This window comes from Amphiprion ocellaris, chromosome 18 (assembly GCF_022539595.1).
Source record: "Amphiprion ocellaris isolate individual 3 ecotype Okinawa chromosome 18, ASM2253959v1, whole genome shotgun sequence".
NCBI lineage: Eukaryota > Metazoa > Chordata > Actinopteri > Pomacentridae > Amphiprion > Amphiprion ocellaris.
Window position 1 is genome coordinate 5,668,908 of NC_072783.1, and position 27,989 is coordinate 5,696,896.

At 37.1% G+C, this 27,989-nt stretch overlaps 1 protein-coding gene across 46 annotated transcripts in view; it reads right to left on the reverse strand.

The window, feature by feature from the left end:
* LOC111586477 (ankyrin-3-like) overlaps positions 1–27,989 on the reverse strand; it is a 230,685-nt gene that overhangs the window by 102,695 nt on the left and 100,001 nt on the right. For 39 of the 46 annotated variants that reach the window (XM_055004246.1, XM_055004249.1, XM_055004243.1 and 36 more), the window contains exons 2-8: positions 20,562–20,663; positions 19,167–19,265; positions 14,803–14,901; positions 11,005–11,103; positions 4,103–4,288; positions 3,446–3,469; positions 906–1,004 (exon numbers count right to left, since the gene is read on the reverse strand). In XM_055004246.1, coding sequence (XP_054860221.1) covers positions 906–1,004; positions 3,446–3,469; positions 4,103–4,288; positions 11,005–11,103; positions 14,803–14,901; positions 19,167–19,265; positions 20,562–20,663 — 708 coding nt within the window. The remainder of the gene's footprint in view (positions 1–905; positions 1,005–3,445; positions 3,470–4,102; positions 4,289–11,004; positions 11,104–14,802; positions 14,902–19,166; positions 19,266–20,561; positions 20,664–27,989) is intronic. The other 7 variants (XM_055004239.1, XM_055004252.1, XM_055004245.1 and 4 more) reach the window with 1 other exon arrangement.

The window sequence follows — 27,989 nt, forward strand, 5'->3', positions numbered from 1 at the left end:
GCAAAACCAGACATATGAGGACATCATGTTGGGAAAAAAAATGGTTTCCAACAACTAATTGATTAATTGAGTTAATTTTTCCAAAAGAAAGGTAAAAATCTTTGATTCCAGCTTCTTTAATGTGAATATTTTCTGTTTTCTTTCCTCCTCTATGATAACAAACTGAATAGTTTTGGACAAAACAAGACATTTGAGACATTTTTCACCATTCCCGACAACTAATTAATTAATTAAGCAATTTTTTTATGAAAAAAAGTCAAAAAATCTTTGATTTCATCTTCTTAAATATGAATATTTTCTGTTTTTTTTCCTCCTCTATGACAGTAAACTGAATATTTTTGGGTGAAACCAGTCATATGAGGACGTCATGTTGGGAAACATCAACATGTTTCACCATTTTCTAACATTTTATAAACCAAACAACTAAAAAAACAACATAATCTACAATAAAAATAGCAGATTATTGCCGTCCTTTATTCATATAACATCTCAAACATTCAGCCTCCTCCATTCCTACAGTCTGTAGGGTCGCAAAACTCAGACATGATGTTTCCTGCAGCAGACCGACAACAACAGCTGCAGATTAACTCTCATACAAACAGCAGCTCTCAGATCAGAGATCAGCATGTTTCTGTTGTTTGAACCTCGTCAGAGTGTGTTTGAAGCTCTTCAGAGTGTGTTTCTGCAGTTTGAAGCTCTTCAGAGTGTATGTCTGTTGTTTAAGCTGCTCAGAGTGTGTTTCTGCAGTTTGAAGCTCTTCAGAGTGTATTTCTGTTGTTTAAGCTGCTCAGAGTGTGTTTGTGTTTTATTTGAAGCTGCTCAGAGTGTGTTTGTGTTTTATTTGAAGCTCTTCAGAGTGTGTTTGTGTTTTATTTGGTGTGTTTCTGTCGTATCTGAAGACTCACTCTGGCCTTGAAGTCCACAGCAGCTCCTCTGTTGAGCAGCAGCGTCGCCACGTTGATGTTTCCGTAATGAGCGGCGATGTGCAGAGGAGTGAAACCGCTCTGCAGACACAAACACCACAGAAGAAGAAACCAAAATCCATGAAACGCGTGTTAAAAACAACCATCGTCGACATAGCAACGAGCAAAGCATGATGGGACGTCACACACAGCAGCTGGAAGCAGAGCAGAGGTGGAACACATGCTTCAAAATCTGTTAAAATAATAATAAAAATACAGTCTTTGGTCACTTTAACGGGTAAAAACAGAGAATTTAATGCAATGAAATGCAACAGCAGCACCACGTTTCACCTTTATGATGTTTATTATGGTCAGTTTGTGTTAAAACTCTCTAAAAGGTGTTAATTCGACTATTTGTTTATTACTTAGATTGACTTTTGCAGCATTGCGTTTTACTGAAATGCTTAATTTTCTTCATTATAAATCAGTACAACAGCACTGAAAACTACAGCTTCAATAACGTATGTCAGTTAGTAAGGACTAAATCCTAATATCAGGTAAATATTCAGGTAAATTTATATTATATATAATATTGCAGGGTTTTAACTTTATTACTCAAACCTACTAGTTAAACGTTTATAATAAATAGTACTGTGAGGACACAATATTTTAAATAATCAGGAAATTTTGTCAATAATATTATAAGGATCATTTAAAATAAGGTAAGGTCGATTTTCATAACAAATTATTATTGTAAGGTTTAAGCCTTAATATTTCCATTAATTAGGTCAATTTGTACCATAAATAATATTTAATAATATTTAAATTAGTCAGATAAATTAGTATTTTACCTTAATATTTAACTTCTTTACTTAATTACCTATTTAACTGCAAAATTTTTTCCAATAAATAATTTTCTTTACATTAATATTTCAACTTGCCAGGCAAATTTATCCGTCAAACAATATGGTAGGGTTTTAATATTTAAATTAGTTAAGTAAATTTTAATAAAATATAATATTGTAGCTTTGTACATTAATTAAAATTAATAATAAATAAATAAAATATGATATTGTAAGGACCTTGACCTTAATTAAAATTAATAATAAATAAAATAATAAACAATTTTTTTAAAAAAATCATTATTAATATATCTTATATATCATTATACTTAATTAATTTATTACACTTGATTAATAAATAAAATTATACCATTTTATATAAATATATAATATTTCTAATATTATATTTATGTTGTAGGGTCTTTTAGGAACTTTTAGATAATAATAATAATAATAATAATAATAATAATAATAATAATAATAATAATAATAATAATAATAATAATAATAATAATAATAATAATAAGTTCAGGTTTAGAGTGAGTAAAATCACATTAAAAGCAAACATCAGGACCTGAAGCTCCTGCCAGATGAAAAACATGCAAAAATTAATACTTTCAGTTCGTAAAAATCCTGTTTTTCTGTTAGAAGCTTGACAGGAAACACAAAAAGCAGACATGCAGGTGAGTGTGCACGTGTCTTAGTTCAAGAAAATACATTTCAAAGAAAATATCAGCTCAAAAACCTGAACTAATGCAACCAAAAAGGGCTCATAAAAGCAAGAATCTAAACCATAAATCATCATAACCTCGTTTTTATACAAACGTCAAGCAATGCAAGCAACAAAACAATATTAATATCTGATAAATAAAGAGAGATTAGAGAGAATAAAACCAGAATATTCTGCACCAGACATGAAGACATCCATTTATCAAGGTCTGATTCTGTTTCTGGAGGACTATATTTTTGTTTCCATAGAGGAGCAGGACTTTGTATCGAGGTGAAAAATAAAAAGTCCAAAAACTACTAAACAGGTTTTAACTTCCATCCTGTAGAAAGTCTGTAAAAAGTGAATATTCCTGGAGTTCTGCTCTTATTTATTATTAAGTTCTGAAGCAACAAACTGCTGCAGAAAGCAAAAAGTGGAAATGCAGGTTTAAAAACAGGAAGCAGAAGCTTTCATGCCAGCATTTAGAGCTCATAGCAGACAGAAGGCTTCGCAGCGGTGACCATGAGTGGACCATGAAGAAGAAGAAGGAAGAAGAAAGAGAAGGAGAAGAAGGAAGAGGAGGAGGAGGAGGAGAAGAAGAAGAAGAAGAAAGAAAAGAAGAAAAGGGAGAAGAAGATCTAGAAGAAGAAGGAGGAGGAGGAAAAGGAGAAGATGATCTAGAAGAAGGAGGAAAAGAAGAAGATGGAGAAGAAGAAGATCTAGAAGAAGGAGGAGGAGAAGGAGGAGGAGGAGAAGAATATCTAGAAGAAGAAGAAGGAGGAGGATGAGGAGAAGAAGAAGAAGGAGGATGAGGAGAAGAAAAAGAAGGAGGAGGATGAGGAGAAGAAGAAGAAGAAGAAGAAGAAGAAGGAGGAGGAGGAGGAGGAGGAGGAAAAGGAGAAAAAGAAGAATAGAAGAAGAAGAAGAAGAAGGAGCAGGAGAAGAAGAGGAAGAAGAAGAAGAGGAAGAGGAAGAGGAAGAGGAAGATGTACCTCTGTTGTTCTATTCACCATCATCTAGAAGGAGGAGGGGGTAAAGGGGGGACGGTCGGGTGAGAAAAAGGAAGGAATAGAGGGAGAACCAGGAGGAAGAGGAGGAGAGAATGAGGTGGTTAGTGCACCACAACAACAACAATAACAACAACAACAACAACAACAACATGGCTGCACCAAGCTGTAGATGGTATGTAGATGTGAGAAAAACCAAAACCACACAGAGGAACCAACATCTGGATGAAGGACTGCAGCTGGACGTTATTAAATGGGTCTTAAATCATAAAATAATTAATTACAGCATGGAAATATGCAGATTATTTGTGCGTTTTTTTTTACAGTTTGGGGCAGTGTTTTTGTTTCTGTTGTTACAATCTAAACTAATCTGTTTTCCAGTGATTTTAACAAAAAAATCTGTAAAATATCAGTAAATTGTTGGAAAAAATCCCGTGAGAATGTGTTAAAAAGGTTTAATTCTTACAGTGTGGATATAAACCTGCAGCCAGAGGTCAGTGAACAGCTGCTGACTCTTTAAAAAGTAAACAGATAAAACAGAATTTTCCCTGAAACATTTCATGGAGCCCTGAATAAGACACTGTATCTCTATCCTGCTTCCTGTCTGCCAGCAGGGCATGCTGGGAGCTGTAGTCCTCCTACCTTGGACTCCACGTCGGCGTTGTGGTCGTTCTGCAGCAGCAGGGCGGCCGCCTTCGTGTCGTCCTTCCTGGCAGCGATGTGCAGAGCAGGAAGTCGGACTTTTCCTTTGGTGTCGTTCTCCAGGAGCAGGGAAACCACCTGGTCATGACCCTGCTGCAGCGCCACCGCCAGGGGGGTGAACCCGTCCTGGAGGGTAGAAGAAAGAAGACAGAACATCACTGATTGGTTCTACCAGGACGATACAGACCAGTTCTACCAGAACATCACTGATGGGTTCTACCTGGACATCAATGACCGGTTCTACCTGGACATCAATGACCGGTTCTACCTGGACATCAATGACCGGTTCTACCAGGACATCAATGACCGGTTCTACCTGGACATCACTGACCGGTTCTACCTGGACATCAATGACCGGTTCTACCTGGACATCAATGACCGGTTCTACCAGGACATCAATGACCGGTTCTACCTGGACATCACTGACCGGTTCTACCTGGACATCAATGACCGGTTCTACCTGGACATCAATGACCGGTTCTACCAGAACATCACTGATTGGTTCTACCAGGACGATACAGACCAGTTCTACCAGAACATCACTGATGGGTTCTACCTGGACATCACTGACCGGTTCTACCTGGACATCAATGACTGGTTCTACCTGGACATCAATGACTGGTTCTACCAGGACATCAATGACCGGTTCTACCTGGACATCACTGACCGGTTCTACCTGGACATCAATGACCGGTTCTACCAGGACATCAATGACTGGTTCTACCAGGACATCAATGACCGGTTCTACCTGGACATCACTGACCGGTTCTACCTGGACATCAATGACTGGTTCTACCAGGACATCAATGACCGGTTCTACCTGGACATCAATGACCGGTTCTACCAGAACATCACTGATGGGTTCTACCTGGACATCAATGACCGGTTCTACCTGGACATCAATGACTGGTTCTACCAGAACATCACTGATGGGTTCTACCTGGACATCAATGACCGGTTCTACCTGGACATCACTGACCGGTTCTACCTGGACATCAATGACCGGTTCTACCTGGACATCACTGACTGGTTCTACTGAAGGAGATCACTGACTGGTTCTATCAGGACATTTGGTGCCCGTAAATGAGGACAACAGGAGGGTTAAATGTGAAAATGTTTGCCCTAAACCAAAGGAAACATTCGGAGTTGTGATTATTTATAGGTTATGATGCAGTGATTTTACTGGTCCGGTCCACTGGAGATCAAACTGGGCTGAATGTGGTCCTGAACTAGAATGACTTTGACCCTCCTGGTCTAAAGTGTCACGTGTCTGAATGCAGCTTAACCAGCACACAGCGAGCTAATAGCCATTTAGCAATTCAGGCGTTTCAGCTAATGCGCTCCGGTCGCTTTAAGTGCCAGAGGAGGAGTTCTGCATTCTGCTCGAGGACAAATCAAAAAGGAAATTTAGCCGCTAATGGACACAAACTGAGAGGCAGATGAGGCCGACTGCACACATCGATATGGAGACGAACGCAGCAACACGAGGCTACGAGCATCCGTGATTCATCAGAGAGAGAGAGAGAAAGATTCCTGGCAGATTGTGTCGATGCGTAGGCGAGTGTTTATACGAGACCAGACTGTCTGGATAAAACCGAGTCAGCATCACACCCACAACTCACAGCAAAACCCTCCCACTGGAGAGCCTGCACACACACACACACACACACACACACACACACACACACACACACACACACACAGAACTAACAAACACACACACACACACACAGGCTGACACACATTCACAATCTGAACACACACAGACACATTCACAATCTGATCCGCAAACACGTTTGCAAAACACACAAACACATTCAAACGCATAAATTTAGCCTCTTTAAGAAGCGCTAAAGTCAGAAGCTGCTCCCTGTTTCATCTGCATCGTTACGGATTCACAAAGAGTCACTTTAATGTCCTAAAAATACCTCCAGGCACAACAGAGGAAGGTGTTTGATCGTCCAGTTGGAGCCTGAAAACTTGCAGTGACACAGCACAATTTAACTGCACTCAAAATAGCAGCAAGCAGTAAGAACTCATCTTCATTTTAATGTGCAGAGATACAAAAAAATTAGCCATTTGGATCTATTTAAACAAAGAGAAAAAATGGGGATTTCAACAAAAAAAAAAGGTTAAAATGCTGTGAGATTGCACCTAGCAGCTTCAACAGTAACGACTTATCTTCATAAGCAATACTTATTTGCATCTATTCAAACACACAAATTCAGAGAAAAATGGTGATCTTAATACAAAATAGTTAAAATGCTCCAAGATATATGCAATAAAAACATCAGAAGCAAATCAAAGACGAAGAAAATAAACTAACCTGTGATCTTTTGTGCCTCGTGCTCTGCTGAATCTGAATTATTAAACCCTACAGTAAATCAATCAGATTGATACTTCGCTGTCTGCATCTGGAGGAACTTCTTTGTGTTTTCTACACAGAAATACTCAGAAATATTCTCTGTTTACTGATTATAGCAACAGAATGCAGCGAATCTGAGATCAGCACGATTTAACTCCACTCAAAATAGCGGGAAGTAGCTTCAACAATGACAACTTATTTTCATTTTAGTGGGTTAAGACACTTCAAAATACCCATTTGTACCTATTTAAACACATAAAAAATGGGAATTTCAACAGAAAATAAGTAAAATCCTGCAAAATAGCAGCAAGTAGGTTCAACAATAACAACTTATCTTCATTTCAATGGGCCGAGACACTTAAAAATACCTATTTGCATCTATTAAAACACATAAATTTAGAGAAAAATTAGGATTTTAATCCTTAATAGTTAAAATGCTTCCAAGATGCATTCAAATAAAAACACTAAATGCAAATAAAAGACGAAGAAAATCAACTAATCTGTGATCTTTTGTGTCTCAAGCTCTGCTGAACCTGAATTATTAAACACTACAGGTGAGAGACTCTCAGCAGAGATTCTTTGTGTTTTCTACACAGTAAAACTCAGAAATACTCTCCACTTACTGACTATAGCAACAGAATGAACCCAGTCTGAGCTCCACTCAAAATAGCACCAAGCAGCTTCAACAGTAACAACTTCTCTTCATTTTAATGGGTTAAGACACTTAAAAATACCCATTTGCATCTATTTGAATACCTAGAAAATGTTGATTTTAACAGGAAATAGTTAAATTGCTGCAAGATTCATGCAATAAAAACACGAAATGCAAATAAAAGACAAAGAAAATCAATGTATTTCTGAACTTCTGTGCCTCATGCTCTGCTGAATCTGAATTATTAAACACTACAGTAAATAAATCAGATTGATGCTTCACTGTCTGCATCTGGAGGAGATTCTATGTGTTTTCTACACAGTAATACTCAGAAATACTCTACATTTACTGATTATAGCAACAGAATGAACCGAATCCGAGATCAGCATGATTTAATTCCACTCAAAATAGCAGCAAGTAGCTTCAACAATGAGACCTTCTTTTCAAATACCCATTTGTACCTATTTAAACACATAAAAAATGGTGATTTCAACAGAAAATAGTTAAAATGCTCCAAGATACATGCAATAAAAACATCAAATGCAAATAAAAGACAAATAAAATGAATGAATTTGTGATGTTTTGCTCGTCGTGCTCTGCTGAACCTGAATTATTAAACAGCAGGAGTTGCTTCCATTGTGGATATACATTTCCCTGCATGAATAATTCAGTGCATCTCCTGTGGAGGCCGATGGAGGCTGAAAGGAGGATGAGGAGGCAGACAAAAGACGGAGCTGCTAGAGGAATCAAGGTCAAGAGTGTTGCAGCTGATTTGCAGATCTCAGCTGCCGTCTGCTTAAATGACTCCATGCATTCGTCAATCAGCCACACTTGTCTTAGGATTAAGCTTTTTTGGGAGCGGGTGAAGGCGAGGGGAACGAATGTGGCGCCATGGTTGGTCAAACTCTTCTTCTTCTTGTGCTTTTTGACAAACGATCAACGTCACCGTCCTTCAGAGTGACAAATCATTAAAAGAGATGTCAACATGCAGGAGTTCAGCAGCTCTTTGGTGCTTTTTCTGCACACTTTAGCTCTTTTTTGCAAACCTGTCAAGTAGGTTTTGTTTATAGTCGACTCAATTTGATTTGGATTATGGTACAATCTCATAGTTAGGAGGGACTTCCAGAGGCTCATAGCATGCTATACTACTAATGAATTCCTCATTTCTATGTATGTTCAGCTTGCAACAATGACAACAAAGGCTTTCTGAATCTGTAGCGGTGTGCTTTGATGTCAAATTGCGTTCCTGCTCTGTAGAGTACATAGAGGTTGGCAGGTCTCATATTTGTGAGCTGTTTTTAAATATTTACATCTTCAGTGGAAATAGAAAGCCCTGAGGTGGAGTAAAACACACGGTGTATGGAAGTCAGAGGATGCTGATATTCATGAACACTAAAAAAGACCAGAATAATTCACTCCTTTCCAGTCTTTACAGGGTTGTCCTGGTCAGTCAAGGCAACATTTAACTGATCCTTTGCTTTCGTCCGCTGCTACACAGGTGTTGTAAATTTGAATAAATTTCTTACTAAACATGAAGCATTATCTATCAATAACTGAAAAACTGGTAATACAAATTGTGTTTTGACATCTTACTATCTACATACTACAGAACAGAACCCAGTACAGCGTGAGAATAGATAATCAGAGATCAGTAAGCATCACAGAAGTCTTTGTCATGGTGCCCCTTGACTAGCAATAACCTGACAATGCTCTCTGTTTGCTAACACAGAACTGACTGCCTCCTTTGGTCAATACAGTGTTTTTCTGACATCTTACTAACTACATACAACACAACAGAATGCAGTATGTCAAAAAAGCTGTTCAGATGTCATTCAGCACCACAGAAGTCTTTGTTATAGTGCTCCTTTACTAGGTAAACTGTAACAATGCTCTCTGCTTGCCAACATGGAACTGAATGCCTCCTTCAGCCACTACAATATTGTTATTTGACATCCTATTAACAACATACTAAAGAACAGAACCCAGTATAATGTCAGAATAGTTGGCCCAAGGTACCATTAAACATCACAGAAGACTTCATCATCGTGCTCCTTTACTAGCTAAACCCCAACAATGCACAGAACACAGAACTGACCACCTCTTTCAGCCACTACAATGTTGTTTTTTCACATCTTACTAACTACATACAACACAACAGAACCCAGTATAATGCCAAAATAGCTGGTCAGATGTCATTAAGCACCATAGAAGTCTTTGTTACAGCACTCCTTTAATAGCTAAACCATAACAATGCTCTCTTTTTGCAAAAACATGGAACTGACTGCTTCGTTTAGCCACTACAGTATTTTTTTTTAAAACTAACTACATACTACACTACAGAACCCAGTATAATGTCAGAATAGTTGGTCAGAGATCATTAAGCATCACATAAGACTTTGACATGATGCTCTTTTACTAGCTAAACCCCAACAATGCTTGGAACACAGAACTGACCGCCTCCACTGGCCATTACAGTATTGTTATTTGATGTTTTACTACCTACATGCTACAGAGCAGAACCCAGTATGATATCAGAATAGTTGGTCGGAGATCATTAAGCATCACAGAAGACTTTGACATGGTGCCCCTTTACTACATAAACTCAGACAATAATCTTCGCGTGCCAACACATGACTGACCGCTTCCTTTGGTCACTACAGTATTGTTACTTGATGTCTTACTAACTACATACAGCACAGCAGAAGGCAGTGTACTGTAATAATAGTTGGTCGGAGAACGTTAAGCATCACAGAAGCCTCTGTCATGATGCTCCTTTACTAGCTAAACCCTGAGCATGCTCTCTGCTTGCCAACATAGAACTGAATGCCTCCTTCAGCCACTACAGTGTTGCTATTTGTTTTTCTCATTAACTACATACTACACAACAAAATCAAGTATGATATCAGAATAGTTGGTCTGAGGTCATTAAGCAGTACAGTACATGGCACTCTTACTAGCTAAAGCCCAACAGTACTTGGAACACAGAACTGACCGCCTGCATTGGTCATTACAGTACTGGTATTTGATGTTTTACTAACCACATACTACACAACAGAACACAATATAATGTCAAAATAATTGGTTGGATGTCATTAAGCATCACAGAACACTTTATCATGGTGTCCCTTTACTAGCTACACCCAGCTACACTCAGCTTGCAAACAAAGAAGGGACAGACGCCTGTGGTCACTACAGTATTAAGAGAAGCCTAATACTCAATGACTCTTATGTGATGTCAGATTAACTACATACTACACAACAGAACCCAGTAAAACGTACGAATCAGTCTGAACACAGCAGAAGTCGAGACCAAAATGAGTTTGTGTTTGTCACACTTCAGTCCAGCAGGGGCGGCGGCTGCTGTCTGCCATCTTACTGCAGAGGATGGATCACTGTGACACTCTTATTGAAGCAATCGCTCATGCCACAGTTAGAGTCCTGTAACGTCACTAGTTCCTCCCTCAGTAGGAAGATAAAGACAGCCAAGGTCACTCTGAGTGAACACACCGTCACACTGCTGCTGCCTCATTCACTCCAATCACTCCTCTCTTTATCCAGGCAACAGCTCAATCTATAAAAAATAATTAAGCTCTACTCTCTGTAAACACAGGCTTCATATGTTACATGGCCTGTCTCCTTAATGAGCCACTGGTGGCAGAAACCTATTAACCATCAGCAGCAAACAAACCGTCGGTCAAAGCGCTGCAGTGGAATTACAGGGAAGCTAAATGAGGCCTGAGACAAAGGCTAGCTATTAGCCTCCTGGATGTGTGTGTGCAAACAGGGCTTAAGTGTATTTGCTCTGCGTATTTTCTGTTTATTTACCTCAGTGGCGATGCTTTGACTGGAGCCGTTGTCCAATAAGAACTGAACCACGTCCATGTGGTTCTCCTGCGCTGCCATGTACAGCGGAGTGAAGCCATTCTGGAAAAAAGACAACACATGAATGATTAGGAAGTGTGTTTTTAAACATTTATAACATCCACTGCTCACATCTGAGGGCAAATTTAATGTTTCCCTGTGAGATTTACATTAAACTTAAAGTTAAATTAGCAAGAAAACTGCTAAAACATGTGGAAATGGTTGATTTACCAAAGAAAAACATTGGAGGTCTTCTATTGTTATTAGGATTTATGTTTCTGTGTAATTATTACAAAATTCTACATTATAAATACTTGATTTTACAAACCATAATTATAAGATATAATCACGATATATGGAAGTCACAATGACAAGATAAGAGACAATAGATTTTTCTAGTGTGTCCATAAGAATGTTTTCTTCCTACCATATATACAGTTGCTGATTTGGTTTTACACCTGTTTGTTGTCATTTTTGCACTGTTATTTAAATCATTTTGGTCCATAAGTTTGCAGGAAAGACAGAGCAACAATTAGGCACAAATTCTTACTTTTATAAGAGGGGTTTGTAGACGTGAACATCCATTTTTTGACCTTATGTTCTCCTGTTTATGTTAGACAGGTAAGCCAGATGTTGGATTTTGGTTTGTTGATATTGGTGATGCTATCCTTGAGTGTTTTTTGTTTTTTACATAGATCTGTTTGTTCGTCTACCCAGAAGCTAAATTCGAGTCCTCAGACTCGTTAATATATTGTAAATAAAATACACTTATTATTTAATCTCAATAATCTGCTTCTGTGGCTTTTTCTTGGACCTAAGGGTCACTTTCATGATGTTTCTCGACCATTCCTAAACTCTAAAATGTAATTCAAGAGGCCTATTCCCAACATTTAACATTAAAATTCAAATTTGTAAAATTTAGACAAACCGTTCAAGTTTCAAATATTGTCTTTTATTGAGTTTGTTGACATAATAATGTTGGTAATTATATAAACTTAAAATAGTCTGTAATTTAAACTGAAAAATCTGTGTTAATTGGTTTAAAACCAAATTCAAGTTGCAGTAAATTGACTTGATGATCTTGAATTCAGGATTTCAAAGACTTAAAAACTTGTGTTTGTGCCACCAATTATTAAATAGTTGGTAATTAAAGATTCCATTGATTATAGATGAAAAACTAATCCCACTAATATGGTTGTTGGTTGAACATAATTTGGTTAGAAGTTGTCATAACTCAAAAAAAAAAATAATTCAAACTGTTGAATTAATTTCTTTTATTGGGCCTAAACATGTGTTTTTAAAGTTTAAACTGGGTATAGCAACAGTAAAATACTAGAAAATAAAGTCCAGCTGTACAAAAGGACAATGTTGCTGCACTATAACAAAAGTGAGGTGAAATGGTGATCCATCCATTAATATCTCAGCTTGCATGAGGTCATTGTGGTCAGAGTTGAAAATCAATAAGCAGGAATGCTTCATGGCAGTATTGGATTTACAGGATTTTTGCATTAACGAGATAAAGTCCCTTCATGTGTCGGTATTTAATCAACTGAAGCGTGTTTGGTTTGATCTAGAAACGATTTCCTAATTGAATTGTAAGAAATTACGCTCTATCATCACGCGTGTGACATTTTCCACAGTACAAAGACTGAACCCTCCATCTAACTCCTACTTCAGGTTTCAAAGCGGAGCCTCCGGCAGCAGAGCGATCAGGAGAGCAGCTCTTACTGTCGCCTCCCTACATACCTCACACCTGATAACACTGCAGATAAAAGCTCAAGCTGACGACGACTCTGTTTGTGTGTGAGAATGTGAGCGTAGGGCGGCACTCGAACAAGAAAACACGTCTCCATGGCAACACAGGGATCCAAAATTCACTTTGGCATGCAAAAAAAAAAAAGCCCTCCTCCGCTTCTTTCTTCTCTGGTCTTTGTAGTTATTTTGGTGTCGCTGCTCTGACTGCTTTTATCTTATTCAGATAAAGTTCACCGTCAAAATTCTGCCAATAACAGAGCCAATAAAGCTGAATTATAGGAGGAAAAAACGGTTGTAGGTTGTCGTGATTAATCCTGAGGTGTCCTGAGCAGTAGGTGGATATAACACGGGATATCTGGAGATTATATTGTTGCTGTTGTTCTCTGTATTTAAACATCACATTCAAAATTCATCTATAATTCACTTATAATGCCATATTGAACCATAGACACTAACACAGTGGATATTAAACTAAAATATAAGAAGGAAAACACATAAAACTGCTTTGTTTTTGGTTCTTGAAGACGTATCAACTACCATCCTATAGGCTAACTGCAAGAGGCTAACTATTCGTACTACAACACATAGAATCGGTTTGCTCCGTGTTCAGTTGCATCGTCCGTCATATTGAACATTTTAAAACACAGCAGAGTCCAGTAGATGTTTCTAAAAAGCAGTGACTTCCCTTTTTTTGCAGAATAAAGTAGCTAGTAGCAGGTCATTGTGATTAATCCCGAGGTGTGCTGAGCGGTAGATGGATACAGCACAGGATATCTGGAGATTTTATTGTCGTTGCTTTTCTCTCCATTTAAACTTCAGAGTCAAAATTCATCTATAATGCAGGAGTAATACAACAAGAAACCATAATCACTAACACAGTGGTTATTAAATTAAAACATAAGAAGGAAAAAACCTAAAACTGGTTTGCTTTTGGTTCTTGAAGACATATCACCTCCCATCTAGAGGCTAACTGACTTAGCACATTCAGTTCTATGCATACTACAGTATATACACAATAACATACAAAAACACAGCAGGGTCCAATAGGTGTTTCTAAAAGGCCTTGACTTGCCTTTTTTTGTTGGATAGAGTAGTTGGTTACAGGTTGTCGTGATTAATCCTGACATAGGCGGATACAACATGGGCTATCTGGAGATTTCAGAACTTTCAGCTGTGTTTAAGGGGAAAGCATCTACAAATAAAAGCCACTCCAAGTCCAGCAGCGACTACTTCAGTTACAGATCTTTTAACGATGAATTAATAAGGTGTAGATGGTGGACAATCTTCTTGTACAGTCTAATTTGTTCAAAGCACATGTGCAGTCCGGGTGCTTTCAGTGCGGACAACAACAAAGGGATCTACAGTGACTTGGGATGATGATGAAATTTACATGAAGCGCACCTTCAGATACGTTGTTTCAGCAAAATAAAGACATAAATGTGTGTCCGTGCAGAAACACAGTAAACAGTCAGCAGACACATATCGATCCATGTAGTTTTTAGATGATGCAGTTTAATCCTGCTGTATCACAATCAGTTTATACTCAGTTACTCATTACAAGGTGTTAAAAACTTTGCTGTCCCTGCTGCGATGCTTTAAAAACTAGAAATAAACCCCAGATGGTGGAGGAATGCAGCAGTAAAGGGAGCAGCTCATCAATAGCAACGTAATTTTCTTCCTCTCAGCAGCTGAGGCTTTGACGTTGACATCATCACTGTTGCCGTGGCGACGGACCCCGTGTGTGTGTGTGTGTGTGTGTGTGTGTGTGTGTGTGTGTGTGTGTGTGTGTGTGTGTGTGTGTGTGTGTGTGTGTGTGTGTCGCACTGCAGAGCTGCTGACACAGCACACGCCCACACACACACACACAGAGATGGACACTGTGTGTACAATAGTTGTGTACACATCCGTCTGCATGACTGCACACACAAAGATGATTTTACTACCGCAGTGTTTTCTCTGTGTGTGTGTGTGTGTGTGTGTGTGTGTGTGTGTGTGTGTGTGTTTTACCTGAGATTGTGCGTTGACGTTGGCTCCGTGGTTGACCAGCTCCTTCACCACGTCCGTCTGTCCGGCGAGGGAAGCTATGTGCAGGGCAGTGTTTCCTTTCTGTCGGAGAAATAAAATCAAAATGTTTTAGAAAGTTACTTCAGTTCAGCAGCTTATCTGTGTGGATGGAAGGATGGAATTACTCTGTTTTTACTCCTGTCACGTTTTCACTCACTGAGGGCTCATTTTTCAACATTTTTCCAAGTGTCCATCGGTGTTAAACATACTGGAAAACAATGGTGGCTCCACATTCTGTAGATATTTTACTACTTATGTTCTTACAACCTCTATAAATTAACCGTTTTTTTTACAGTATTTTGCTCTAGAAAGATGTTTCATCATGCTGTATGTATCTTCCAACATGTTGACAACTTGTTCCTACATAATAAACATATTTTATTTACATTTGTACAACCTCTACGCTACTCTGCACATCATCTCCAGAAAGATGTTTCACCATGCTGAATGTATCTCCAACAACTTGCTGCTCTGTTCACTGTTTCTGAGCCATGCTGCATTTATTTTATTCATCCAGTAGCTCGGATTTTCCTCTCAGTCTAAAACATCATCTCCAATTACTTTAAACAAATTTTAAAAATTAATAAAAACGTCTTCAAAATGACAATTTTTGAGTTGTTGTAGACAATTTGAGTGTTTTTTTTTCAGTAGTTTTAGTCCAGTTTTAAGTGTCTTTTCATGAATTCTAGAAAGATGTTTCACCATGCTGAATGTATCTCCAACAACTTGCTCCTCTGTTCACTGTTTATGAGCCATGCTGCATTTATTTTATTCATCCAGTAGCTTTGATTTTCCTCTCAGGATCATTTTCAATAAATCTTGAGCCATTTTAGACATTTTTTTCATCATTCTGGACAAATGGAGTCACTTTGAATATGAACATTTACGTTTTGAAAACCTCTATTTCATTGATCCAGTGTTTTATTCTCCATTTAAGATCATTTTAGACAAATTTTGAGCCATTTTGAACTTTTTTTTGTGTGACTTTGTACAGATTTTGAGTCATTTTTGGCATTTTGGAAAAAATGAGTCACTTTAAATGTGAGTTTTTCCATTTTTACAACCTCTACAAACTGGTTGTCACTCTGCTCTGTAGAAAGATTCCATGGTGAAACACTGTAAAAGAATGAATTACTATTTATATAAATACTGATTTTTGATGGGGACAACTTTTTTTTACAGTTTACATGTAAATAAATTTTTAAAAATGCAATTTTTACTAGTTATGATCTGTAATTTAACAAAACAGGGAAACCTGTAAAACAGCAGTACATTGTTCAATAAGTTACAGTTAAAACCTGTATTTTTTTACAGTGTAAGGTTAGTTTCTGGGCCTCCAGTGGAAGCGGCTGTTGTACGTTCGTCAGTTATAAAGCTGCAGCTGCTGCCATGTTGTCATTCCTGCTGCTACTGAAACCTCCACATATTCTCCTCCTTCATTCCTTTCTGCTTCACCTCTCCTCTGACTACACCACGACAACAAATCATCTATAGGCTGCTGCACTGAATGTAAAAACTACTAAATGGTCCCCAGATCAGAATAAAAACGGAGTCAAATCTCAATTTGGCAGCTGTCTTCTTCCTATAAAAGGAGATAAATCAGGTTATGGTCTCACATTAAAAGTGTTCTCTTGGGCTGTAAACATGAAAATGACCACAGAAGAGAACCCAGTTGGTTGAATGTTTAGAAAACAAACCACACGTGGACTTAAATGACCTGAACAGCATGTGACTCCTCCACAGTTTCCGTTAATCTACTACACGGTACCAGTAAATGTCACCTCCACACAGCTTGAAGTGGGTGGAAACGCTAAATCATCACTTTCAGAAAGTTACAGAGAAAATGCAGCAAAAACTTCATTATTGGATGTAGACCCGACCACCTGGCCTGCAGTTTTAACATCAGTCCAATTTTAATGTGTACAGGGTTGGGCTTCGATCTTATCTATCTATCTATCTATCTATCTATCTATCTATCTATCTATCTATCTATCTATCTATCTATCTATCTATCTATCTATCTATCTATCTATCTATCTATCTATCTATCTATCTATCTATCTATCTATCTATCTATCTATCTATCTATCTATCTATCGAGTGATATAGTGAGTGACCTTACTAATATTTGAAGAGCATCAAAATCGTTTTACTGGTTTTGGTATTGAGGGTCAGCCTCCGTTTTTCATCAAAACATAAATATATAAACTTGTCTTTACTGTTTACTTCAGAGTTTTATGGAGGACAATCCAATAAATTTGGACTATACATATTTTTTTCTGTGATATGTGACTATGTAACTGTAGGACTTTTAAGGGAAGACAGCCCCGTGGACATCAAAAATTTTCAAAATGTCAGCCTCTCTGATGTTACATTTCTGATAAATGATGTACACTATCATCTAAAACAATAACCTAATCACTACCCAGCAGTAAAAATGTCTAATTATTATCTCCTAAAGTCTAACTAGGTGACTTTATGCTGTACTAATAATGTTATGCTTTATTACCTTGCTATTAGCACCAGCTAACTAGCTGAATTTAGGTTAAGCTAATAATGCTATTCTATATCAGCTTATTGTTGCACTAGCTAACTAGCTGGTTTTGCTAATTCTAGATTGCTGATAAATCATGTACACTACCATAGAGTACAGCAACATAAAAGCTAATCATCAGTAAAAATAAAAAGTATTGCTATATGCCTAAAAATTAGCATATACTACATTAGCTTGCTGTAGCACTAGCTAACTAGTTGATTTTGAGTTAAGCTAATAATGTTATGCTATACTAGTTTGCTGCAGCATTTGCTAACTTGCTGACCTTAGGTTAAGCTAAAAATATTATGCTATATTAGCTTGCTGTAGCACAAAAAAATCTAACTCCTTTGCTTTCGGTTCAGCTAATAATGCGCAATGTATTAGCTTGCTGTAACCATAGCTAATCAGCTAACTAGCTGACTTTATGTTAAGGTAATACTGTCATGCTATATTAGTTTGCTGTAGCACTAGCTAACAAGCTGGTGTTACATTAAACTAAAAACATTATGTGATAATAGCTTCCTGTAGCACCAGCCAGCTAGCTAACTAGCTCACTTAAAGTCAGCTAATAATGTTAAGAGATATTATCCTGCTGTAGCACGAGTTAGCTTGAATTCTTCACTGATGTGGGCTAAATATCTCTGCTGGTTATTGTTATGTCAATTCAAATATTAACGATAATAAAGTTAGAACCTTATTCTGAGGCCCAGGAATTGTGAATTAATTGGCAATAAATACATTTTTTTTTCTGAAAAATGTCTCAATGTTCCCAAGCTAAAGTCAGTGACTTCAGAATTTATAAAATATAGTTAATCTTCTGCGTAAGTAATGAGTTAGTGTTGAGCAAAGTGACTCATAAGACTATGAAAACATTATTCTATTTTATGTTGTGTGATGTTTTATCGTTTTTATTGTTTTTATTGTTTATTGTGTTTTTTATTGTTTTTGTGTTTTTTTATTGTTTTTATTGTATTTTTTATGTTTTAAAAAAATTAATTTATTTTTTTTATTGTTTTTATTGTTTGTTTATTGTGAACGCTTGTGTAACTGCTGCATATCAAATCGCCCTTCAAGGGACAAATAATAAAGCTGAAGCTGATTCTTTAAAGGGGCATCTTTACCAGGTTTATATGATATTACATTATTATATTATTATTACTAACACATTCGTGTAAGAGCAGGATTGTACTGTTGTAGTAACAGTAAAGAATCCTAATTAATAAACAGCATTAGAACTGTCAAAACACAAATAATACCTGGCCATGCACAGGAATATGCATCCGTGTATGTAAAATAATCTAATAAATCTAATTAAACTTGAAACTGACACCTTGTGAAATTAAAACACATGCTCTTCCTGTTTATAATCTACATCTTGCTTCAAATCAACTAAACTGTTGTTCCAGAATGAGGTCAGGCCTTACAGTAATCAGATTACTCTGCAGCAGGTAAACAGGCTTTCAGACTTTGATGTTTAACCTCGTTTCTCTCTAACCTTGTTTCTTGACAGCATGTGAACGCAGCACCTAAAACCCCCTCATTAACCGCGGCCTCGGAGAATTTAATCACTCTCCCTCTCCGTGGATGAATCTCATTCATGGTTCCACTGGGGCATTTTTAGCCGTCGCACCAGGAAGCATTAACGTGGTGAAATACGGTGACACAGCAGACTTCCACTAAATCAGCCTCTCAGTGTGACTTATTTGTGAAGGTGCAGCAGACCGGCATCATACGTGTGCCGTGACCGATGGCGTGTTCTGGTGTGACGCACCTTAGTGGCGGCGTCCACGTTGGCGCCCTGCTTGATGAGCTCGGCCACCACCTCCACGTGGCCCTCCTTGGACGCCAGATGGAGAGCGTTGAGGCCGTTCTAAGAGAAAAGAGGAGGAGGAGGCGTCAGAACCGAGAAAAGTCCACTGGCTGGAGTTTATAACTCACATTTAAAACAGCAGACGGTGATTAAAAACACAGAAACAAGATTTACCCGACAAGTCTGAAGGGAGCAACACCTGAACTACAGCTACCACCCACCTCATGGTTAATAACCTGCTGTTTATTACTCTATAGAAAGAACTTAAATCCTCTTCTTTTATAGTGCAATCTTTTTTTTATTCTGGTTTTAAGCATGACTTTTATTTTTGTAAAGACTCTGTGCTCTTTAGTAAAATGATGCTAACACTAGGAGCTGCTAAACTGCCCTTTCCTGTTGTTTAACTTTGACAATAAAGATCTGTTCTATTCTATTCTATTCTATTCTATTCTATTCTATTCTATTCTATTCTATTCTATTCTATTCTATTCTAGTCTAGTCTATTCTGTTCTAGTCTAGTCTAGTGTATTCTATTGTATTCTACTGTTGTGTTCCATTCTGCTCTAGTCTAGCCAAATCTATTATATTCTAGGCTATTTCTATTCTATTCTATTCTATTCTATTCTATTCTATTCTATTCTATTCTATTCTATTCTATTCTATTTCTATTTCTATTTCTATTCTAGTCTGTTTCTATTCTATTCTATTCTAGTCTAGTCTAGTCTATTTCTGTTCTATTCAACTCTATTCAACTCTATTCTAGTCTAGTCTGTTTCTATTCTATTCTAGTCTGTTTCTAGTCTATTCTATTCTATTCTAGTCTAGTCTATTTCTAGTCTATTCTATTCTAGTCTAGTCTAGTCTAATTCTAGTCTAATCTAGTCTATTTCTAGTCTATTTCTATTCTATTTCTATTCTATTCTATTCTATTCTATTCTATTCTATTCTATTCTATTCTATTCTATTCTAGTCTAGTAATGACAATAATAATAATTTACTAGCTCACTTTAAGTTAAACCCAATGCTGTATTAGCTTGCTTTAGCACTAGCTAGCTGGTGTTACATTAAGCTAATAATGTTATGTGATATAAGCTTCCTGTAGCACCAGCAACTAAAAATACTGGCACTGATGTACTGTAAGCATTAACATAATCGATCTGAAACTTTTGCCTCATGCTCCTATACTGTTTTTCACCTTAACAATGCAAAAAATAATGAAATAAAACCCTATTTTTGCCTTAAATGTTGAATAGAAAGCTTCATGCTCACTTTCTACTCAACAAACCGTTCACAGTAACAGAAATTTTTCAGGATTTATGTCGATGTTTAGTCAAAGTGATCTTTAAAAGAGCTCACCTGATTGCAAATGTTGATGTCGACTCCATTCTTCAGGTAGTCCAAAGCTTTCTCCAGATTCCCAGCCCGAGCTGCTCGCAGATAACAGGCGTTTACATCCGTCTGCAGGGACACAGAAAGAGGACAAAAGCTGTTTTATACATTTTAACAGTATAATATCACAGAGAGCTTAAAGACAGGAACAGAAAACAGTCAGAAAAGGTACAAATTGGATTCCTAAAATCACGTTTTCTGTGTTCACACGCAAAGAAAAAGCTTTTTTTTTTTTTTTTTTTTTTTTTAAACATTCAGAGCTTTGAAAATAATGCAACATTGATCAGAAGCTGTTATTTGTGTGTCACAGCATCATTAGGACTCCCTGCGACGAGAGATAAGTTGAAATCCCTCGAGGCTCCAAATGTTATTAGCTGAAAAATCAGGTTAAATTCTGAGCTGAACAGGAGCCAACAGCAGAAAACATTTCAGCTGCAGGTTTTCATGGTGAGAATGTTCAGCCTGCAGGGTTAAACCGCTCCATGCCGAGCCAAGAATAACCAGAAACCGAGCCGACGGTCGGAGGATTTATATGTTTTGTTTTTATTTATCTATTTATTTCTTAGATTGACTGGATCTGTGGATGAGAAGCTTCATTTGGAGCCAACATGTTTCTACAGAACACCAGGTTCAGGCTGCAGATATTCAGATAGTTAGCATATTTAGACAGCATGTGTCACATTCAGCTCGTTACCACCGGAGCCCTTTATCACCTGTTCTGTGCACGAGGTCAAACGTGCACAGGATCACATGTGTTTTAGTTCATAGATAACAGTCAGGATCCGTCTCTTAAAATCACCTTCAGCCGCCTTGACTGAGATAAAAGATACTGTTGATTGATTTTCCATTAAAGTGTCTTTTTCAAGAAACTGTACATATGTGATAATCGTATTATATGTATATAAGCTGAAAAATAATGATCGTATTCTATGTATATAAGCTGGCAGATGAAGTGGAAATACACTTTTCACTACTGGATGAGAAACACAGAGAGTGAAATGACAGAAAGAAGGTAATACGGTACGACAGGGTAAAGTAAAAGCTGAGCAGAAGGCCATATGTCTGTTATAATATTGGTTTATTATTATTGATGCATTAATATGTTCATCATTTTAATGCTGAAGCTGGTAACAGTGATGGATGATACAATTAACACAATTTAATGTTCATTTTTTACATCATGTTTACTACATTTTGCATCATCAAACTAAACCTCCAAGAAACTAAAGCTGTCAAATGCAGACAAAGGATTAAAAATGTTGAATATTTGTCTCCAAGTTTAAGTATGAAGTAGCAGAAAAAGTTACTTTCCACTGCTGCATGTAGAGTTTTACTATAATTGTGTCCAAATACTTGTATACTTGCATATACATACGGAAGATTTAGAACCAATTTTTCCACTTTTTTATTGCAGTTCAAGTAGTTCAAGTGCAATGAATAGCTTGAAATGGTCCAAAGGTAAGTGGTGAAATACCAGAGGGTAAAAAAGTGAGGTTACCCAAAACGGAAAAATAATGTAGATTTCAGAATTCTACCAAAAAGGCCTTTTTCGGGAAACAAGAAATGGGTAAACAACTTAAAGCTGTTCTGCAGCAATGGAGGTTGATCAAGCCTTGAAAGTTGGTTCTACTAAATCCTACAGTTTCACAACTTTTCTAGATTCCTTCCAACCTCCTCTGTCTGCATAAAGTAGTGCTGGAACCCACCATGGAACCAAACCCAACTCATTTTAGTTCAGGTTCCACATTCAGCCTCAAGTGGGCCGGGTCGGTAAAATCACGGCATAATAACCTATAAATAACCACAACTCCTAATGTTTCCTTTGTTTAGTGCAAAAAAAGTACATTCTGAAAATGTTCACATTTAAGGAATTATCTTTTTCCAAAACATCATGAACAACCTGAAATTTCTTCAGAAAAATAAGTTCAATTTCAGCAACATTCAGCCTCAGTTTATCATTTACACATTACAACTTCCAGATCACAGAGTGTCTACAAAGACACGAAACACAGACAGACAGACTTTAAGAACATTTTTAATAGGATTATGAAAAATAAAGAGGTTACAGGTAGCCAGAATATTAGAAAATCCAGTTTACAGGATGAAAAACTGCTTTTATTTACTCTGAATGAACTTGGAGCTAAACAGGACAAATGCTGGAAGCATCCAAACTACTTGTTATGAGCAGTGTTGCGGCTTTTCAGAGACAGTAATTAGGACAAACACACATCTACTGCATGGATATTATTCCTCAGGGAGCAGCAGCAGTGAACCTCAGAGCCGAGCTGAGGAGCTGAATCTGCTGCCATGTGAATATCTCAGGCTGGATTTCAGGGTGTGGCAGAGCTCAGTGACAGCAGGGTGGAAAGATGGAGGGAACACATGATGCATGTAGACACAAAACATCCTCAGGAGAGTTTTCCTTTGAGGGAAAATGGTTGATAAATATGTAAAAGACAGATTTTGATTTAATGAATGCAGAGCTGGACATGACCTCCAATGGATAAAGGAAACCTGAAGATGCTGTCGGATTACTCTGAGCTACTGCAAATAATAACCTAAAATATTCTCTACAAAGCACCTAGACACAGAAAAAAAGGACTTCATACAGTCAAAAACTGTTGGACGTTTTAATTTGAGGTCTTAAATTTGACAATTAACTGACAAATTGTTGAGTTTCTACTGAATGTTTAAGCTGTGTTTCTGGCTGGTTTCTGTCAGTCCAGTATTTACTCTCTTTTAGCTCCATTTTCGGTCTCCACCAGCTGATTATTTTCATTGTCAATTAATTGTCTATTTTCTTGATTTATTTAGTTGTTTGGTTTACAAAATGTCACAAAATGTAGAAAAATATTGATGACAATTATCCTGTTTTGTCCAAAACTAAAGATCTTCAGTTTGCAGTGATAGAGAAGCAAAGAAACCAGAAATTATTCACATTTAAGAAGCTCAAATCAAGAGATTTTAAGTTTTTCTCTTTTAAAAAAAAAAATCACTCAATTAAAACAGTTTCTGACAATAAAGGCTCTGTTTTAGCTCCATATTTGGCCTTCATCAGCTGATTATTTTTATTGTTGATTGTCTCTTTTTTTCTAGATTAATCCATTAGTTGTTTTGTCTTTAAAGAGCCACAAAATTATGAATAATGTCGATGACAAATGTCCTGTTTTATCCAAAACCCTAAGATATTCAGTTTACTGTCATAGAGAGGGAAATAAACTAGAAAATATTCACATTTAAGAAGCTCGAATGAAGAGAATTTAAACTTTTTCTTTAAAAAAAAAAAAGAAAAAACACAGTTAATGCAGTTTCTTATTATAAAGCCTCTGTTTTAGCTCCATTTTTGGTCTCTACCAGCTGATTATTTCTACTGTCAGTTAATTGAAAGTTACTTTTTTGATTAATCCATTAGTTTTATGCTCCATAAAATGTCAAGAAAGGGTGAAAAGTGTTGATGACAAATGTCCTGTTTTGTCCAAAACCCAAAGATTTTCAGTTTACAATCATAGTGGAGGGAAGAAACCAGAAAATAGTCATATTTAAGAAGTTGGAATAAAGAGAATTTCAACTTTTTTTTTCTTGAAATAATCACTCAGTTACTGCAGTTTTTGCCAATAAAGGCTCATTTTTATCTCCATTTTTGGTCTCCACCAGGTGATTATTTTCACTGCTGATAAATTGTCTGTTACTTTCTTGATTAATTAATTAGTCATTTGGTCTATGAAGTACCATAAAATGCTGAAAAATGTTGATGAAAAATGTCCTGCTTGGTAGAAAACCCAACAAAAGTCAATTTACTGTCATGAAGGAGGAAAGAAATCAGAAAATATTCACGTTGAAGAAGCTGGAATCCCAGAATTTTGACTTTTTTCTTAAAATAATCATTTAGTTACTGCAGTTTTTTACAAATAAAAGCTTTATTTTTGCTCCATTTTGGTCTCCTCCACCTCCTGAGGGAAACATTTGGCTCTTTAGCTGTTGTTTGGTGCTGTAAAGATGGTGTATAACATCTTTTTACAGCCTTTTCACTGAAAACTGCTGCCTGTTATATCAGATAATAATGCTAAACAGTAAAGTTTTTGTCCAGACGGCTAAACTGGTGGAGCTGAAACTCATTATGAGGTTGGGCTGATTTAACAGTTTTTCTATATTGAGCATTCAGTCATTCGTTGATCCGATATTTACAAGAATTTACTAGCCCAACTATAGCATTAAATATCCTGTAAAACCTGGCAGAACTTTACAATCCATTGAACAGATAGTTGAGCCTCATATTGTAGATTCTAAATCAGCGTCTTGCGGCCTCGTCCGGCTCAATGCTCCATGATCTGTGTTATTGTGGACAGATTACTGACCAAAGCTGACTGCTGAGCTCATTTCCACCCAGTGAATGGATCTTATCTCAGTTCATCGCCACACAAACACAAACTCGGTGTGTTTTTGTTGTCAACGTCCACTCAGAGTCGAGGGTTTAGTGGACGTCAGGAAAACACACCGAGAGTCTAATGAACGATTTCTACTGGGAATATTTCACAAATCTGACTGAAATATTTGAATTTAACTCCTATTATTACCATGTCTGTAGTGCTGCTTTTGTAAATGTCACTGAATATGGTTCCTTCATTGACATTACTGTCTCTATGCAGAGTCACTGCATCAGTTTCAGTCTCTGACCTTGTTGAAGGTAAAGATGTAACTAAATATCACCAAGAAAACAGAAACCAGCAACACTGAAGGCGTCCTGTTTACAGTCCGTTTACATCTAAACTTTTACATCATTATTGCAAATCTGCTGCAGATTTTGTACGTAGTAGCACCATGTAACATTTTTTCATCCAAAACAAGTGGGTACTCACTTCTATATGAGAAAAATCCTGCAAAACTACTGGTTCCAACTAGAAAAGCACTCAGAAAGCGCAGTCCTCCTCCAAGGCTGCTCATTCCCCCATATGGCATTGTCAGAAACACAGCATTTGTTTTTTAGTTACTGATGATAAGAAATCATGGCACCATAGAATGTGTCCAGTTAATATAGATGTACCCACAAACAAAATGACCTTGAGCTGAGTACAGGTGTGTGTTATGCATGTGTACGTTATATACAGATACCGAATCGCATGACCTAAATATTCAGCAGGCGGCGGGAATTGATGGGATTCAGAAACACCCCCGCAATTTAATCAGTTGTTCCTTGGATCATTTCTGACAGATAAGTCTTGATAAGTCCTTAGCGGTGGATTTGTAGTAGGATCATAATCATGTGATCGTCAGCAGGCACTTGTTGTCATGGTTACAGTGACGTCGTGCCCCCATCTGGCAATGATATAGAAATCTTTAACAAATCCGTGGATCCAGACTATAAGCTGCCAAAATCTAATCATTTGGTCCTTGTGTCATTTTTGACCTTCCCTGAAAATTTCATCCAAATCCGTTAGTCTGTTTTAGAGTAATGTTGCTAACAGACGGACAGACAGACAGACAGATGGACAGACGGACAGACATTTGGACAGACCAGCAGCGATTGTCACATAACTCCACCGTTCCTTGGCGTAGTAATACTGTGAGGACATAAAAACAAAGCATATTGTTGACTCACTTCTAAGCCAATATCTGTTCACATTTTAGAAAACTGGCACCAATAATTATCTGTAAATCACTTAAATTCATTCAGCTCCCTTAAAATGTAAATTAACTGCACTTTGGTTGGTTGATTCCTTCGATGTTGTCTCATAAGCTGTGAAAGTGTGAAATTAGCTGAGTTGAATCAGATGAATTTGAGAAATCAAGTTCAATAAACTCCAGATATTAGGTTGAATCCACTAGTTACATAGAAAGGTGTTTAATTTATTATTTTTTTAACATTTTGAAAGTTTAAAGAGTTTCTGCTTCTTATTCTAACATTAAGAACTTATAAATCTGCAGGTACAAGAACTGAATTCAGTGATAAACTTAGCCATAGGTTGGAATTCTTGATTATTGTGAAAAGAGACAATCAGAGCTTACTTTAAACTGTATTAAAGTTTTAAAATGTTGATGATAAATGTCCTGTTTTGTCCACAACCCAAAGTTTCTCAGTTTACTGTCACAAAGGAGGAAATAAGCCAGAAAATATTCACATTTACAAAGCTGAAATCACAGAATTCACACTTTTTTTCTTTAAAAAAATCACTCAGTCTCTGCAGTTTTTGTAAATAATGGCTCTCTTTTAGCTCCATTTTTGTTCTCCACCAACTCCATGAAGAAGATATTCGGTTATTGAGCTGCTAAATGCTCCACTCAGCTGGGTTTACTTTTTGTTTAGTGCTGTGAAGATCGTCTACAATATCGTTTTACAGGTTTTTCACTGAAAATTGCTGTCAGTTAGTGTTTCAAAGATATTCAGAAGAAAAGAAACCAGAAAATATTCATATTTAAGAATCTAGAATCAAGAGACTTAAAACAAAATCACTCAATGCAGTTTCTGCCAATAAAGACTCTCTTTTAGCTCCTGGTGATTTTCCAGCAGCTGATTATTTCTACTGTCAATTAACTCAAAGCTATTTTTTGATTAATCCATTAGTTTTAGGGTCCATAAAATGTCAGAAAAGGGTGAAAAATGTCAATGAAAAATGTCCTGTTTTGTCCATAACCAAAGATTTTCAGTTTACTGTCATAGTGGAGGAAATAAATCAGAAAATAATCATATTTGGAATCAGAGAACAGTTATTAAGCCCTAAAAACGTCTGAAAATAGTAAAACTTGAGTAAAAATGTGGGTAATTGCCTGCAGAATTAGCCCCTATTCTTAAAAATAAAGATGCTTCAAACACACTGCGGTTCTTCCTGCTGCTGCTTTATGAAATGAACCGATCCAGAGATCTGTGGAGGTTCTTCGATCCCTGAGCAGGTTTCAAGGCTCACTGCCAAACCTTTCAAATTAAAAGTGGCAGCAGCTCGGCAGCTCGTAACTCACGGCGTTATCAGGATTCAAAGTGTCGGCGTCTTAAAAGAGCTCTGAAACCCAGCTGAACGTTTCCCAGGTCTGGAAACTCGACACCAGAAGATTCTTATCTGACGACAATAAAAACATGTCTTTCCTGACCGCAACCTGTCTCAGCCTTTAAGGTTCTCACTGTGTGACGGACAAACTAGCTGAAGACACAACGGATAACATCTTTAGAAAACACTCCAAATACTGCATTGACAAAACGTATAGTTAGACTAAAGTTGAACAAACACATCCAGAAAAACTGTTTCACATGAATGAAGCAAAGAAAACTAACTGGATTCTCTGCTTTACATCCATAAACGGTTATAAATCGTTAATCCATTCATTGCCGTTAATGATTTAACTGACTAAAAATACATTAACTGATAAATCAGAAGACTAAGGGCTGTAGCTGTAGGACCTGCTGGC